Source organism: Pteropus medius, unplaced genomic scaffold (assembly GCF_902729225.1).
Source record: "Pteropus medius unplaced genomic scaffold, Ma_sr-lr_union100, whole genome shotgun sequence".
Lineage (NCBI taxonomy): Eukaryota > Metazoa > Chordata > Mammalia > Chiroptera > Pteropodidae > Pteropus > Pteropus medius.
The window spans coordinates 215,075-233,131 of record NW_024349140.1 but is presented as its reverse complement, the minus strand read 5'-3'; the positions used below and the strand labels follow the sequence as shown (position 1 = coordinate 233,131).

Below are 18,057 nucleotides of genomic sequence, written 5' to 3'. Positions count from 1 at the left end.
GGGCTAAACAGCCTTATCGCCAAGTCCTTCTCACCTAGAGGACATAAGGCCCTGTTATTCCAGCCTGGCCCGTCCTGGGCCACTCTTTTGTCTGTTATTTGTTTTATTTGGAAACTGAATCAGGAATTCCCTGTGCACAGCTTGCCCTCCCGTTCACAAAGAGCTGGGGAAAACAACACAGAAAGCCCCAGGACTAAAAAAATTCTGTTTATACAAACGTCCCATGGTGGGTCCGGATCCGCCCCGCCTGAGCAAGATGTTTCCTTGGAGCCAGGGTCCTCCTGCCTGCTGTCACTCAGGCAGAGGAGAGCGCGGTCTTTAGATCTGTCCAATCAGGGGGTCCGTTGGAGCAGGTGGGTGGGGCGATGCTCCGGGAAGTCTGTACCCCGTCTGGCTGCCTGAGGGTTCGTGTTTTCCCTGCCTTTCATGATCACTGGGGTACAGCCTCTGTACAGCTGTGATCCGTACCGGTTGTGGGAGTCGTAGGCAGAACTCGGGAGACCCAGGAAATCTGGAAATGGTGAGTGTGCGGAGCCCGTGCAGAGACTGGGAGGAGGGCCTGGAGGGAACCGGCTCTAACCGGCGGTGGAAGGACGCGGCCGCCCCGAGGTCCAGTGTGGAATCTGCGGACGCGGGGCTGCCTGTGACGCCGCTGGCACCACAGCGTGGGCGGGCAGCTGGGACACCGCGTGTCCTGTCCCGCCACTGTGCGTGGTTACTTCGAACCGGCCCGGAGCCTCTCTGGGCAGCTCTGGGCCCGCAGCCCCGCGTCTCCCCAGATGGCGCGGTGACCACAGGGAGGGTCGTCGGTGGATAATTGTGTCTGCGAGCGAGTTCGTACTTGGGAGAAGCTGTGGCCTGTGGGGTCCCCAGTCCCTTCTTTCTCTCCAGGGGCCCTCCGTTGTCTCCTGAGTTTTCCAAATGTTTGAAGAGCAGGGTGTCAGATCCATGACCCTGTACCCCTAACCTAGCTCTTTCCAAGACTGGCAATAAATCCTTAAATTTCTAGTTCCCTCCTCGCGTTCTGAAGCGCTAACTTCCCCTCTGCGATTCAGATCAGCATTATCAACTATTTGTCATTTTTTTCCACTGAGCCATAGATAGCTCATTTTAAAGATTTAACTTTTTTTTTCTGGATATTTTACATGAGAGGAGAGCCGGGAATAACCACCTGGAAAACTTGAAATCCTTGAAATCAAGTAGCTTGAAATCCCCATTCCTCTTCCCAGGACTCCGCCCCACCCCGGGTATAGACGTCTTGTGGGAAGTCCTTTGGGTGGAGGCTCCTCCTTGAATCTTTCCTGGGTATTTTGTCCCGTGAGTTCGGCCTCTCCCCGGATTTGTCACTTAAAAAGACTTACCGACTAATTTATGTCTGTTTTTCAATAGGGGTAAAATGTATTTAATTATAAAGCTTGAAAGACAGTATAAAATAGTTCGGAACAGGCATAAGAGATGAATTTCCGAAAAAAAACCAAACAACAAACATTCCAGTCTTACATTCCATTTCTGTAGAATTCTTTCACTCTCTCTTCCCTTGAGCATGTCTAGTAATTTTCTGAGGTCTACTTTTTACTTTTGATGGTTTCAAATAAATTCCAGGTTCAGACTTGCAGGGCAGAAGTGCTCAAGTATGAATCATTATTTACAAACCAATTACTTTCCCTGGAAATATAATTAACTGACATATTTTTCTGAAAAGAATAGATATTAAGGATTTTATAACTGAGCTAGTAGAAGACCCTTATAATTTTATTTCTTCCTTTCCATGTAACACTGGGTTTATGTGAATTTGGTGGATTGCGCAAACACTGAATATCATTTAAAATATCAGTGGTGGTCCAAAGCAGCTCCAGTACAATCAGAAGCTTGTGGTCAGTGACCCAAGCCAAGGTTCCCTTGACCTGCAAAGGGAAGCACATGAAGGCCCAGTGATTCTTCCTGGGGAGCCTCCCCCTGCAGGTATCCTACCTGCTCACACCTACTGTGGAGGAGCCTTCACATTGAGAGAAGCTGCAGCCCTGGAAAGATGGGGGTACATGTGTACATGGGGGAGGGGGCGATGATGCACATTCTGAGGTTATAGCTGTGGTTTTTTAGGGCTAGACATTTTTAGATCTTGTGTTCGAGTTTTCTATCCACAGTCAGTGTAATTCGTGCACATTGAGAAAGTCTGTGACGATCAGGGGTTCTTTCTCATAGACAAAGGGTTTATGAATTGAGGAGTTCATTTGGGTCAGAACTTAAACGGAATCAGGGTGAGTTTTCTCACTGTGAGCATGGAAGCCTGGGGGAGGGAGGGGTGTCGAGCTCCCAGAGTTCATTCCTGGGGCTGCTCAGGAGTCCCACCCTCCTTCCCCAAGGGACTGACCCACTACAGGGGTTCTGCGTTAACCAGGAGTGCCTAGACCCCCCCTGCTTGAGATTATGTTTATCCCTCTGAATCTTTTATTTTATTTTTCCCTGAACTATAAGGAAGCAGTCTGCTTATCTGTTTTGATTCCAGTAGTTGGTGTTTCTTTTCATTGGTTGGTTTCCTTTATCCAGTGAATATTGCAGCCCTCTGATTCTAGTGTCCATTAGCACCTGGGCATTTAAAATATAACTTAATTGAGAGATACCGTGTGAATACGGCCAGAAATTTGGGGAACCAAATAGAATTTTGGTTGCATTTAGGCAGGAGAACTTGAAGATCTGAGATGGGTGCTTTTTAAGTTCTCAGGTGCTTTTTGTATTTTTAGGTCATTTTTTGTAAGTCCACGTCTTTAGAGAGCTTTAGGCCGTGCTATGCCTGAGTATTAGTACAGGCAGAACCAGGAAAAAGCTCCAAGAATGAAAATGTTGCTTCATAAGCAGACGGCAGGGAAAGAACTAAGAAAGAGGCTGCCACTCCAGTCTGGTGATGATTTTATTAAGGGATATTTACATACGAGGCAGGGATACTAGTACTTGAATGCTTCCAGTATGGAAAATTACATGCTTGACCAGGTTTTGACAACAGCCTGTGCCAGGAACCAGCACATAGCAGGAGGCCGAGGTGGAGTGCTGATTTTTGTCAGAAAGAACATGGATTATGATTAGACAGACTCTGGGGGAGGGCAGCGCTGCAGAAAGCAACTTCCATCCAATCGTGGTCTAGTTTGTGAGATAGATAGCGGTCACATCATGGAAGTCTCCACACTAAGGCAAATTAATTACCGTTTTAATGGATCTAAAGAAAAAACAATGGGATATGTGTTTTCATTTACAGGAGGAAAACACCTCAAAGCTTATGCAAATCTTTGAAATTTGTAGTCTATTTCAGGGCTGGATTATAAACCCCTAATGCATTATAATATGCTACTCAATCCTGAAAATATCTCAAGCGTGAAATATAGTGGATAGAAAAAGTATTATAATGTCCCTTTTTTTTAAGATAGAAAAGGATGTGTAAATTTTTTATGATCTAGTGTTTGACATCACTTAGTGTTTAAAAGACATCACTTAGTGTTTAATCTTAGAGAGGTTTCCTATGCAGAAAAGTTAAAATTCAATTAATTTTGAAAAGCAAAATTAATTAATAATGATTCATCATAGGAAAATGTGGTATATATAAATTTCTATCCTGTTTTAAATAATGAATGGCAAAGCTATTTTTGAAAATGCTTAAAAGAGGAAACTAACTTAAGATCACTATCTTCATGTTGCTCCTGTGCTTATTCTGCCCACCCTCCAATCACTAGGTTTGATCACTTCTAAATCATCCTGTTAGAGTTTCTTTATATAAAAACAAGCCAGATTGTCTTGTGTTTGTTCTTATAATGAGGAGTCAGGGTCCACATATTTGATGTTTGACTCCTGACAACTTAACCCCCATCTCTCCCTTTCTCTGGTGCTTCTTATCTGTCAGGCTGATGAGGACCTGGAGGCCCACACATGGGAAGCTGCAGCCCTCCTGTGGGCTGTGCTGCCCTGCGCTGTGTTGTGGACCCACCGAGCCTAGGGTCTGTATAGCCTCCAAGTTGTGAGTTTAGGTAATTCCTTGTCTTTTGGCACAGTACGGGAGTGGGGCACTCATTAAAATGAGTCGAAGGTTTGATTGAGACTGAGGTCACCCCAACAGGATGATGTCTAAGGGGCATTCGGGGATGATTGTACCCTGTGAATGAAACAAGCCCATCAGACAGTCTCTCTTTAAAGAGTAGGTATTTCAGATAGAGAGAGAGGAGACAGGTTAGGCAGCCCATAGCTGGTGGGCCGGGTCCTCTCTCCTGATAGCAGAGGGCTCCCCAGGTTCCTTATGTGCCTCTGCTGCTGCTGCCCCTGCCTCTGCCTCAGTGCAGACCCTGACCCTGCAGCTATTGGGGACCACACCCATAGCCTCACTGTGGCACAGTGAAGGAACTAGTTCAAACCAGATGTAAGCCTAGGGTTCTTAAATCCTATATAGTGACCATTTCCATGGATGAGGCCTCTAATCCTGATGGCACTGATTTGGGGACCCTCTGGAGGAAGAAATTTATGAATACTAGGGTAGAGAGGACACCCATTTACCTGAAGTTTACCCAGTGACCTAAAATACAAAATAGGAAAGGACACGAGAAGAGGGAATAAGAGGAAAAAGGGCATTGAAAAAAACCCCAGAATTTGACCCAGCTGCAAATCTGAAATTTATCAGAAGTATTTAAAAAGTATTGAAAAAGATAAAAGGGTGTGTTCCTTGGCTTTTGAGCCTCTAAAACATAGGTTTTGAGTTAATGTGACCACCTCCTGTAATGCAGTAATTCACAAACATTCACGAAGTTATTTAATGCTGTGTTAAATTACAGTTATACTTGGGCTCAGTAAATTTAAGCAAGGTCCCCCATGACCTCAGGGGAATTACTTAACATAATATAGAGGACAAAGTGGTGTGTACTTGGCCTGAAGCATCAGAAATCTTTGCCTTTTCTCACACTTCCAGCACCGATTGTCCTAAAATGTCCCATCATGAGCAGAACAGCTCTGAACCAACAGTTCATGAATTTAAATTATCTTCACCTAACTGGCTTCAGAAAATGGACTCCATGGGCCTTAACCCTGACTGAAATTAGTTAGTACGGCCCAGTGTAAAGTAAACAGGACCCTCAAGGATTGAAAACTGTTAGAAGAAACCTTTTAGAGAAAAGTGATTATCCTCAGTGCCTCTTTTGAATAGCGGAATTTGGCCTGTTCTTAAACCTGGAAGAATGAATGACACCTCCCAGTGGATGACTACAACCTTCAGGCTGTGGTGGCACCAGATCAGACCCTAGTCCCAGTTCACAACATTATGGGAATTACTGACCCTATCCACTCACAACTGGTACACATTCTGCTATCACAGATTTGGCCAAATCTGGTCTGTTCAGTGCCTGTGTCAACAGCCTCCCAGCTGCGCTTGGCCTTCATCTCTGAAGGGGTATCACACACCCTTACCTGGTTCCCCTCAGGGAACCCCAGCACCACTGCCGCTGCACACAGTCTCTGCAGGTAAGATCTGAGCTGTGTTTACCTTGCTCCATGGTAGAGAAGAGATAGGACGTGACATTAGTAACATTCTTCTTTGTGGACATTCATTTGACATTCAGCACATAACATGTATTGACAAAAGGGGCGCACAAAAAGTGGATGGGCCATTGCCCCAGATATTATGAGGCCCTGCTACCTTGGTTACATTTCTAAAAATAAACAGAAGGCCCCTCAATTTGTGACACCATGAAGAAATAGCAGTAGTCCCTTTCAGCACCCACAACACTGTCTAGATTCTTATGTGTTTGGGAGGTAGTGTATTCCTATTTACAAATTTTACTTGAGCTCATTTATGCTGTTACTTGCAAATTGGCCCACCTTGAATGTGCCCCCCCTGCCAAACAGGCTGTTTAAATTGCCTACAGCAGATACACCTGACAGTGTCCTCAGAGAGCCCCTTACTAAAGAGCCTTCTCTATAGAGTTACCCATGATGGCCTCACATTGTAATATCTGTCTCCCTCTTTTAGTTATGTTGACTAGATGCTTATCAATTTTATTAATCTTGTCAAAGTACAGCCTTTTTTTTCTTTTCTCCATTGGTTTCCTACAATTACATGATTTCTAATTTTTATTATTTCTTTAATTCTGCTTACTTTGAGTTTAATTAGCTCTTTTTCTTTTATTGTTTCCTAAGGGAGCTACTTACATTATTGGTCTTTCTTTTTGTAGTGTATTTGTTTAATGGCATAAATTTTCTTCTAGGTATAGCTTTTGCTGCATCCCGCAACTTTTGATAATTTGTATATTTATTTTATGTAATTCAAATCATTTTTCATTTCTCTCGATACTTTTTCTTTGATTCCATGTATTATTGAGAATTATGTTGTTGAATCTCCACAGATTTGGTGATTTTCCAGCTATCCTGCTATTATTGATTTCTAGATTAAACCTGTATGGTGTGAGAGCTTATTTTATGATTTCTGTTCTTTTAAATTTGTTAAGATGTGTTTTGTGTCCCAGAATGTGTTCTGTCTTGGTGAAGGTTCCATATGAACTTGAGAAGAATGTGTACTCTGCTCTTGTTGTTTACATGGCAGTGTTCAGGTCAACTCTGTCTTTTGTGACTTTTTGCTGCTGGAATTTATAATTTGTGATAAAAGAGTATTAAAATCTACAGCTGTGGTAGTGGATTCATCTGTTTCTCTTTGCATTCCATGAGTTCTTGCCTCATGTATTTTGCCCCTGTGTTGCTATGCACATATATATAAGGGATTGCTGTACTTCCTTGGAGATGGACTGCTTTTTCATTATGTAATGTCTCTCTTTATCTCTGAGTGCTTTTTTTTTTTTTTTTGGTCTGAAATCTGCATAGTCTGAAATTCCTATCCCCATGCCAGCTTTCCTTTGATTACTGTTACCGTGGTACATTTTCTCCATGACTTTAGCTTTCATCTATCTCTGTGTTCATATTTAAAGTAGTTTTCTTGTAGACAACATATAATTGTCATTTTAAAAATCTGATATTACAGCACTGTATTTGTCTTTCAGTTGTAGTGAGACCACTGATTAAAGAGGTGATTGATACACTTGGATAATATCTACCACAGTTCGTCCTGTTTTCTATATGTTACCTTTGCTCTTTGTTTATTTTGCTCTTGTACATTTTCTGCTTTCTCTGGCTTTAATTGAGCATTTTCCCTAATTCATTTTCTTCTTATAGCATTATATGTATTTATTTAAACTTTTTGTGGTTGCCCTTGAGTTTTCAGTATACAGTTACAACTGAGCCACTGCCTAGGTCAAGTTACAGTACACGGTGTTTCCACTTCCCTCCTCTCACATTGTCCTATCACATTGTTGTCATTTTTTCCACTTATCCATAACTTATAGTTGTCAAATACATCATTACCAATTCTATTTTAAACAAAGCGTCATCTGTTATGTTAATTACGAGAAATACGAAAGATATTTTTCCTTCATTTACTTCTTTTATAATCCTCTACTTTCATCACTTACATTTTTTTCTGATGAATTTTTTAATGTTTCATTCTAAGGAGGTGTATAATGTCAAATTACTTGTTTTTCCTCTCAGAAAATGTTTCTCCTTTATTTTTGAAGAATAATTTTGTTTGGTAGAGAATTTTAAGAGATTGGGGTTTTTTCCCCACAATTTTAAATATTTCATTCCACTCTCTTCTTGTTTGCATGGTTTTTGAAAAGAAGTTTGATTTAATTCTAATTTTTGTGTCTCTCTTACTAAGAAGTTTCCTTTCCCCTCTGGCTTCTTTCAATGTATTCTGTCTTTGATTTTCATCTAGTTCAAATATGAGATACTTGGATGTGAACTTCTCTTGTTTTTCATGTTTGGTGTTCTCTGACCACACTGAATCTTGCTGTTTATCATTAATTTTAGGAGTCTCAGTGATTGTTACTTCATCGGTTTCTTCTGTTCTTTTCTGTCTTTTACTTCAGATATTCCCACCACATGTATTTAACCTTCTGTTTAAAGAAAGTTTTCCTAGGGTTCATGGATACCGTATTCTATTATTTTGTTCTTGTCTTTGCATTAAACTTTGCTGACATAGATTTTTTTTTTTTTTAAGTACAGGCCATGTTAAAAACAATATTTGGACATATTTAAAATGTCATGCTTATTATTTCTTTCCCAATTTTGGAGATACCAGATTGCCCTGTGATCTGAATTTTCTGATGGATCAAATAAGAGAAGTTCATTTCGATTTTTTTTTTCTTTTTTTTTGCCTTTTTGAATTTGGGAATGACAGCTTCTAAGTTACTTAAATGCCAGACCAGAAACTGGCAGTCTTCTTTTCCAATTTTTCATGATTGATGACTGACAGCTTTAGAGCCTCATCCTTCCTTCCCCTTGTGCCCCACATCTGTACAAGTTGATAAGAAACCTTAGTGCTCCCTCCTTTGTGGTAGCAAGTGATTGAATCCATGCCAGATTCTGCCCTTTTGTGTGAACACTCTCCTTAGCTCATCTCCAACCTTACGAAAAAATAAATCCATACACCTTTTTTTTTTTTTACCCCTTGCAGGCTATTTCATGCCTGCTTGAGAGGCCTTACTATCTTCAGAAACCTCAATTGTGGAAGCACCTACTGGCCATGTATGGTGTCATGAACTGAAGGATTCCCATGCTCAGGTTGAGTGATCATGATTCTTTATGCCACAGAGGTGCTTGGAAATGCCAGAAGAAGGGAGGGCAGCTTCTAGAGTAGTTGGTCAAGAAATGCTTCCTCCTGATTGGAGAATGGAGATGTTATGTTCTGTTGCCTAAAATCACTGCTTCAGCCTCTACATATTTTATTATCATGAATAAGTTCACTATCACACTATTATGAACATCAGTGAACTCCCTTGCAGTCTAAAGTTATTAACCCGTCCCTCTGTGTCAACAGGACCCAGGGTAGACTGTTAACGGTTTTGATGGAAAGAGCACTTCTGGCATATTATTATCTCAGTATGTGTCCATGTGTGCCAAACATTGGCTGGAACAGCCCTGAGGCACAGGAGTTTAGGGATTGGGTGTTCCAAGTTGTCATGCCTTCTTGCTCGTGTCTGAGCTCTTAAGTTCCAAATAACTTTCTAGACCATCAAATCAGATAGAGTGAGAAAGGAAGAACTGAGGCTGTGATAAATATTACATAACAGCAGTGCTTCTCCATAAGAATATTTTCTTTCAGCCAGCTACATACAGTTACTTTTAATGTCCTGGAAGAATTAGGACAACATGGCCAGGTGGCTTTATTAAAAGTTGGATTTCCACAGGCCTCCTGGACTCTCATGTTTAGTGATGGGACTAGAACAAAAAGCTTGTAGTTCTTCATTATGTTTTTATTCATTAAAACCTTGTGCAGATATTAACATCTGCCTCATGGAGCACTGTAATTGGTGGGAAATAAGGAAGGAGATGAAAGAATTTTTCTCTCAAGAAATCGAACTTAAAATGATAATACTTGTTTCACTTGAATAGCATTTGTTTCCCAACATTCTTTGAATCATGCTGTTAGAAAAATTAGGACGTAATGTGATCACAGTAAGAATGTGTAAATGATTGCTATATGTTCATGATGCCCTTAAATTTATGAGGAAGTAAATGTGTTCAGAGAGTAAGTTTCTGATGATAAAGTCATAGAATAAATATTTGGAGACTACAGAATCATATGTAACCTTCTTGTAACTAGAGTGTAGATGTGCAGTGTTGTCAGTCTCTCACATTTTACTGTACACGTAATTGGAATTTTTTAGGATTTGGTGGCTTTTGAGGATGTGGCTGTGAACTTCAGTTTGGAAGAATGGGCTTTACTGGATTCTTTACAGAAGGAACTCTACAGAGATGTGATGCGGGAAACCTTCAGGAATCTGGCCTCAGTAGGTAAGAATGACAAGTTCCCTTTCTCAATTAGAGATCAGGTGTTTCTCACCTTTCAACAATGTTCTCAGATGTGTAAGGTGGGAAGGAAAGACATTGGTAAATAAACTGGGCATGGTCACAGCTCATTGTAGAGCTAGAATCTAATAATTTTTCTATAATTTCTAATACTTTGGAATCATTTTTCTGGGTCTGCATTTTAGGAAAAAAATGGGAAGATCATGATATTGAAGATCAGTACAAAAACCGGGTTAGAAAACTAAGGTGAGTCACAATCACAATAGAAATCATTGTCTAACATGACAAGTCTGGTATTCTGTAAAATTTTCAAAAGAAGCAAACAGAACAACTGCTGCTTCAAATATACACTTCTCAGAAAATTTTCACCAAATTTCTTTCTTATATATGATAAAAATGTTCAGTGTTTGAAAAGTGGTTAAAAAAGAAAACAGTGTTAGTAAACCCTATATATGAATATCACTGTTTTGATAATAGTAAGGCTGAAAGTCCTCTTGCAGAGCATTCAGTACATGTATTCAATTTCAGGCCATTCATTCAGACAAGGGGAAAACCTTCAATTTTGCTATAAATCAACAAAATGTAATTTAAATACCTACTAATAAACATAAAATCTCTGACAAATTGTTAATTATGTGCGTCTTGTTTTTTACAGAAGTCATATGGTAAAGAGAATCTGTGAAGGGAAAGAAGGTAGTCAATGTGGAGGAAACTTCAGCCTTATTTCAAATCTCAATCTGAAGAAGAAAATTCTTTTTGGGAGAAAACCACAGAAAAACAGCGTGTGTGGGAAAGTTTTCATGCATCATTCTTCTCACAGTAAGCACATCAGATGTCACACTGGATATAAGCCCTTTGAGTATCAGAAATATGAAGAGAAGCCGTATAAATGTAACATCTGTGGGAGAGCCTTCAGTTATGTCCAGTGTTTTGAAAAACATGAGAGAAAGCACAATGGAGAAAAAACCTATAAATGTAAGGAATGTGGGAAAGCCCATAGTTCTTCAACTTCACTTCAAATACATGAAAGATCCCACATCGGAGATAAACTCTTTGAATGTAAACAATGTGGTAAAGCCTACAGATATTACAGTGCCTTGCAAACACATGAAAGGACCCACACAGGCCAGAAATCCTATGAATGTAAACAATGTGGTAAAGCTTTCAGTTCTCATCTAGGTTTTCAAATACATGAAAGGAGTCACACTGGAGAAAAACCCTATGAATGTAAAAAATGTAGTAAAGCATTCAGTTGTCTCAGTTACCTTCGAAGTCATGAAAAAATTCACACTGTAGAGAAACCCTATGAATGTAAGGAATGTGGAAAAGCCTTCAGATATTATCATAATTACCAAACACATGAAAGAAAATTCACTGGAGAGAGCCCGTATGAATGTAAGGAATGTGGAAAAGCCTTCAGGTGTTATCAAAGTTTTCAGAAACATGAAAGAATTCACACTGGAGGGAAACCCTATGAATGTAAGGAATGTGGGCTAGCCTATAGATATTACAGTACCTTACAAAGACACGAAAGGACTCACACTGGAGAAAAACCCTATAAATGTAAACAATGTGGTAAAGCCTATAGAGGTCACAGTGCTTTACAAACACATGAAAGGACTCACACAGGAGAGAAACCCTATGACTGTAAGGAATGTGGAAAAGTTTTTATTTCTCATCTAGGCTTCCAAATACATGAAAGGAGTCACACTGGAGAGAAACCTTATGAGTGTAAACAATGTAGTAAATCCTTTAGTTGTGTCAGTTATCTTCGACGTCATGAAAAAATTCACACTGGAGAGAAACCCTATGAATGTAAGCAATGTGGGCTAGCCTACAGGTACTACAGTACCTTACAAAGACATGAAAGAACTCATACTGGAGAGAAACCTTATGAATGTAAGGAATGTGGGCTAGCCTACAGATATTTCAGTACCTTACAAAGTCACGAAAGAATTCATACTGGAGAAAAACCTTATGTATGTAAGGAATGTGGGAAAACCTTCAGATGGTACCAAAGTTTTCAAACACATGAAAGAAATCACACTGGAGAGAAACCATATGTATGTGAAAAATGTAGTAAACAATTTAGTTGTCTTCGTTATCTTCGAAAACATGAAAGAAATCACACTGCAAGGAAACGCTATGAATGTAAAAACTGTAATAAAGCATTTAGGTATCCCAGTGACCTTCAAAAACATGAAAGAAATCACACTGGAGAGAAACCTTTTGAATGTAAACAATGTGGTAAAGCCTACAAAGATCAAAGTTCCTTACAAACACATGAAAGAACTCATACTGGAGAGAAACCCTATGAATGTAAGGAATGTGGAAAAGCCTTCGTTTATCACACAACATTTAGAAGACACATGACAATGCACACTGGCGAGAAACCAAGAAAAGTACAGAATTTGGGAAAAGCTTCAGTAATCCCATTTCCTTTCGAAAGCATGAAATAATTACCTGTATAAAAACTCTTGAATGTAAACAGCTTGGGAAAGACTAATTGGTCCGCATTTTTACATGTGAAAATTCCTATGAAAAAGAAATTAAAATGTAGGTAATGTAAGAAAGCTTGATAGAAATTAATTCAGGTGTAAGTGACAGAAAACTTTCAACATGAAACGTTTATTATTAGTGTTGTAAACATACTGTGTATATTGAACCTTTTTTTATAGTGCATCATTGGACTGGATTTCTATTAATTTCAGAAATGAATATTCATGTGAGATATTTCTGAGAGTTGTCTTTCAGCAATAGTACATAAGATAAATAGTGCTTTTTTCTTAAAGTATTTAATAGTTCTATCGATTGTCAGCTAAGCCTATTAGATCAATGGTTGAATTGAAGTATATTTTTTATATGTTGTCAGGCTAAATATTTTTTATAATATTTTATTTTGTTTTAGGGGGCTATTGAAAAATGACAGTTTGGTATTTGGGTGTTCCTAGTGACTTTTTCTAGTTGCCTAGTGGCAGTCCCTCTTAACACAGCTCCTTTTGGTGGGGGCGGGGTGGTGAGTATTGGAGCTTTTTGTTTATTTTCCATACTAATGACTAGTAAGAATAAATTTTATGTGTGGCAAGTTTAGGAAAGAGTATAGTATCATGTGAATTTTTATTTTCATATTTGGGCCTTGGCTTTTTGTTCTTCCTTCGGACTGATGTTTGGTGAATTGACTATGAGTTATGAAGAGAGACCTGTGATAGGGCAACAAAATCTAGAGCTGGAGATTATCCCTCCCGTTGGGTAATGTTAGGAACTTGATTTTCCAGTTTATGTTAGAATTCCTTTGTAGCCTTACTTCTGTGAGATTCGGAAGGCAAAAATGAAGACAGATTTTGGAGCCACCAGACAGATAAATAGGAGCTTTGATGATAACGTCTTCCAGCCCATTATCCAAATTCTTTGACCTTCCAATCAAAACTATTCTCAAAACCACCAACAACTGTCTGATATTTATTTTCTGAGAAATGTAGGTTTCCGCTGATGTCTTCACAAAATCCACATCAAAGATCCATCAGTTTAGATTTTTCTGTCACTCCTCTTCTGTCCACCAGGAAACTATTTCAGCCTTTCATGCTTGTGAGTATTCTTTGGTTCCCTTCTTTGGATTATATCTGTATAAGGTCTAATGCACATAGGAAACAGCTTTATGCTGTTAATAGTTCTGGTGAGTATGTTTTCTTGATTGACCGTGACATCTGCAGTGGTGCACTGAAAAAGAAGGACATGGGAGTGTGTTTCTCTGCTGCCTTGACCTGGTCCTTCCATGTGAGAATAAGCACCTTCCTCCTGTCAGGAAGATTGTGGATGTTTCCTGTTACTTGTAGCTAAATGTAATCCCTTGGAATGTTTTCAGTTGTGTTTGATTGTATGTGATTAAAAGTATGTATTTTTTTTGGTCAAATGAGCATTTCTGTAGGTCTTTAATAAAATTTAATTGTTAGCTAAGCTGTTGTATACTAACAAATATTGTGTTTTTCAAATGTTAATATGTCTCATAATTAGAGATTTTAAAACAAACTTTGCAATTCTCTTCATTTAATCATTATACGTTGAGTCAATTTTATCATGTGCATTTCAGTTCAAGTAATTTTTCTTCAGGCATATTTTATCTTTTATAGTTACAATTTTTGTCATGACTCTAATTGTCCTTTTTGCCTAATCCCCAAACCCGAAATCATGGTTTTCCTCAGTGCCCTCTTGCCAGTGACCTGGAGGATCGCACCTGTAGTCAAAGAGAGGAGTGTAATTAATTCTAATAATTAGAGTGACCGCAGAGTACACATGGCTGTGGGGTGTAACATAAAAGGTTGCCTAGGACTTTGTTAGGATTTGGCTTGTGTTGGGAGTATTTGAGGCAGCACAACGTTTTTGTATATTGAGTGCTATGAGGAGGTAAACATTATGTTAATGATAATATAAACCTTGTTTTTAGAATGTGAAAACATCATAGTAGAGCTAAACTTGATTTGTAAGAACTCCCAGTGAGTCATAGTGTAAGAGGAGGGCTATATTGGTCATTTTTATGATTTGGCATTGTCGTATTTACCATTTGTGAGACATGTTTACAAAATACTTTTTCGTCTTGGTCCATCATGGTCAATGATTACCTTTGATGAAGGAAGTATGTGACATCTTGCTCTTCAGCAGGATAAGACTTGGCCTAACAGATTGCAGGCCAGCTCCCAGTCCTCTGAACTGGCTTATGCCTTTAGTACTTATCTGAACACTGGCATATTTCCTATGGTGTATTACATTGTTTACCACATAAAGTACCTCAGTTAAAATATGTAAATTCACTTCTTAGCATACTGCATAATGTTTTTAATATCACCTTTCTGACTCAACTTTAAGTTTAGGTAAATTGTGAGAGTACACAAGCCTTGCAAGGGAGAAAGACAGGACCACTGGTCCAATCAAGACTTTCTTGCTCATACTGTACCCTTGGTGCTAATATGTCAACATCCCCTGTTGCCATGCACTTCAGAGTTATTGTAGCCACCTTAGCATAGATAATCAAGGCACAGTAGGATTTGGGTACAGTGACATGAGACAAACTTGTTCTTGCAGTCCTGGTGCTTAAATTTTTGTGGGAAAAGTAAGGTTAACAAATGGTAAAGCTTTGGTTTATAAGGGCTTTGAAGGAAAGTAAAAACTGATGTGGCATAATAGGCTGGGTGTATATATATTTTTTATGACAGTTGGAGCTCAATGAGTGAGGATATTATTATTGATCACTTGTACTTCAACTATATAATACAGCTTAACCACTGTTTCCAGGACAGCTTGGTTATGGAAGTAAATAATAGGTGGCAATATAGGATGTCCTGCTTTCATTGGTTAACAATAAAGAATCACCATAGAGATAAAAACATAAACATGGCTCATATTCTTTTATTCAGTTCTTAACAAAATCTTGTGTATATAACATGGAGTCATGAATTTGGACATTGTTTTATGGAACTTGAGACTTTGTTGATTTTAGCCACAGATATTTGTAGTGTCTTTCTGTGTTTAATGTCATTTGAGAGGATTTATCACTTATTTTTAAGCATGTAAAACATTATTGTATTTGACATGTCCATAATGCTGCTGTACACACTGAGTGACACATGTGTACCCCATTGCACCATGGAGTTCTCTTAATCAGAGAAAGAGTTACATTCATCTGCACCATTCTAGCCCATCCTGAGTTTACTTTATGTGTAGGATGATATCTGTGCAGGTCCACTGTGATTCCCCAGTGGAAACACCACAAACAGGTATAGATGTATAAAGGCAGTCATTCAAGGAATAACTGAGGTGAGTTACAGAGAGGGAGTACTATTTTGAGTGATACCGTAATTGAGTGGGACAAGAGAGATGGGAAATTTTCACCATCTTTTTTTCTTACATGAGTGGCTAGAAACCTCTTGTTTCAATAATCCTCACAGCCCCACAGCTCATTTAGCTGTTGACAGGATTCAACAGCTATGTTTAGACTCCACCACATTGTCTGAAAAATACAAGTAGCAGCTTCAAGTAAAGAGCAAAGAAAATTAAATCTTTGTTCATTTTTATTTTTAGAGTTAAGGAAAATTAGGTGGGGTTTTGTTCATATGGGCACCACAAGAGTGTTCTCTTGGGGTGATGGCATGTTTTCCATCTTTCAATGGCAGTATTTCTATACATTTGAGAAAATTCACAAGTATACTTAGTATTATATATATTTAATAGAAATGAATAAGACACTCCCTTTCATATCCTGAAAGAATATTAAGCTCCCCTGAACCTTGATTTCTATGTTTTCAACACTTCTTTCCAGTACTGTGGGATCCTTCATGGGAAAGATTGAAAGTTTGCGGTGAAGAATTCAGTCCCTACCAGGCCTTTCTTGCAGCCCTGTCTCAATTGAGAAAGTGTCCTCTGGGGTTACACTGCCCTCATCTCATGCACGTAACTAGGAGTGAAGTGGGAGGGCTCCAAGAATCTGTCCTGGAGTTTAAATCAGGCTCCTTGGACAGATCCCTGGATGACCTGTGGCTCTGAGATAAAGGTACATCCCAAGTGGGGTCTGCCTGGGGACGCCTCAGTCATGGGCGTCAGCATCATTTCCTTCCATCTCCTCCACAGCCCATTTCCAGCTCTTTGTTTCCCAGCCCAAGCCTACTCGTGCCTGCTTCCTTGAAAACATCTTTGGAAATCCACGCATACCCCACTCTGGAACAATCTGTAAGTCAACACCAGGCATCTGAGCTGAGAGGGTGACAGAACCAGTTGGCAGAACCTGTGTCATGGCCGCTTTCCCCTCAGCAATAGCAGTCCCAACTGTCACATATTTATGAGGTCTGCTTGCTTACTTATTTACACAATACTTAAAAATTTACTGACTTTGGGAAAACTAATCGCTCTCAAAGATGTGCAGGTAACCATCACTCCCTTATCTCCCAACACTTCTTTATTTAGCAGCCTCCTATCGTGCATTCCAGTTTCTCTAAACTACGTGTGGTGGACTAAACCACACAAGGCGTTCTTTCTACCAGAAACTATTCTCGTCAGCTGCTGCTGCACACAATTAGAGAAGCGCTGCTGGCAACTGACTCTGTAAGTGGAGGCCCTTTAAGGACCTTTCTTGATGACCCTCCACAGCCAGCTTCCCATTTTGACCTGGGTCATGGTTGCAGGATCTCTCAGGCTTGCTAACTAGAGGCTCCTCAGTGAAAACATTGATACTTGCAGGATAGAGCATAAATTGTCCCTATTGGCATGTCCCACTTACAGAAGAAAATATGTTTTCCTCACACTGATGTAATTGGTTCTAGAGAAGGTCATCTCCTTTCTAGACACTTTAGGCACTTAGGGTATCACTAGGTATCACCTGAGTAATCAGAGAGTTCATATACTCCATGAACAGTGTGCCATTACTACACCTGTTGGAGTCCTCTGCAGAGATGCTACATCTTGTCCCTAGATCAAACAGTCCATTGCTGATCAAAGATTGGACCCAAACATCAGATTCATTAATTAAATTCCCAGCAATCATGTTAGCATAGGAGAATTCCATGGCCAAGTATTGAACCTATCTGCACATTTTTACAGTTTTTTTTCGGGCAGGACAATGATCTAGCAGTGTCATTCCACCAATAACAACAACTATTTATCCAAGGTCATCCCTCTGGTGTAAAGAATTCAAAATAACTTTTCCCCAATACCCAAGTACAATTCAAAGCCACTTCTTACTTTGTACATATTAAGCTTAATCTGCAGAGGCTCATTTCAATCCTCAGGGAAATAAATTAGTTTGAATTTCTGACCACATACTACACTTGAGATCTGATGATATTAACTTCAGCGCCATGAGCACAATGATTCGTAACCATTTAGAGGCCGCTAAACTTACAATTAGGCAAAATTCAAGGGACTTCCTTTTTTTGCCATGCTAACTTAATGACTGACCAATGCACCTGTTGTCCAAAAAAATGCCACTTGTAATATAGACAAGGAACATGTGTTCCAGACCAAGGGTAAGGGTTCTATAGCCAATGGTAAACAGATGTTATAGGACGTCTCACTCCCTCTGCTGGCTACTCGCTCTGCTCTGACCGTGGCAGATACTTATACAGACAAATTACACATCCTATCATAATGGCCCTGCTGAAACCAATATGTAAGGACTCATCGGGATAC

The 18,057-nt window shown here is 39.5% G+C and overlaps 1 protein-coding gene across 6 annotated transcripts; it reads left to right on the top strand.

The window, feature by feature from the left end:
* Window positions 1-369: 369 nt before the first annotated feature.
* LOC120616939 (zinc finger protein 14-like) lies at window positions 370-15,269 on the top strand. Of its 6 annotated transcripts, none has more exons than XM_039880487.1 (5): window positions 370-520; window positions 8,531-8,637; window positions 9,744-9,870; window positions 10,071-10,131; window positions 10,541-15,269. In XM_039880487.1, exons 3-5 carry the CDS (start codon window positions 9,837-9,839, stop codon window positions 12,342-12,344), a joined length of 1,899 nt encoding a protein of 632 aa, XP_039736421.1. In that variant the 5' UTR covers window positions 370-520; window positions 8,531-8,637; window positions 9,744-9,836; the 3' UTR covers window positions 12,345-15,269. The 6 variants fall into 6 exon arrangements, with proteins under 6 accessions (XP_039736421.1, XP_039736419.1, XP_039736420.1 ...); XM_039880485.1 differs by lacking the exon at window positions 8,531-8,637 and adding an exon at window positions 1,835-2,035; XM_039880486.1 differs by lacking the exon at window positions 8,531-8,637.
* The last annotated feature ends 2,788 nt before the right edge of the window (window positions 15,270-18,057 follow it).

Bases quoted from the DNA above. Each gene is read 5' to 3' on its own strand.
- LOC120616939 (XM_039880485.1), top strand. The intron at 9,871-10,070 runs GTAAGAATGACA...TCTGCATTTTAG, and splicing joins CAGGAATCTGGCCTCAGTAG to GAAAAAAATGGGAAGATCAT. The intron at 10,132-10,540 runs GTGAGTCACAAT...TGTTTTTTACAG, and splicing joins AACCGGGTTAGAAAACTAAG to AAGTCATATGGTAAAGAGAA.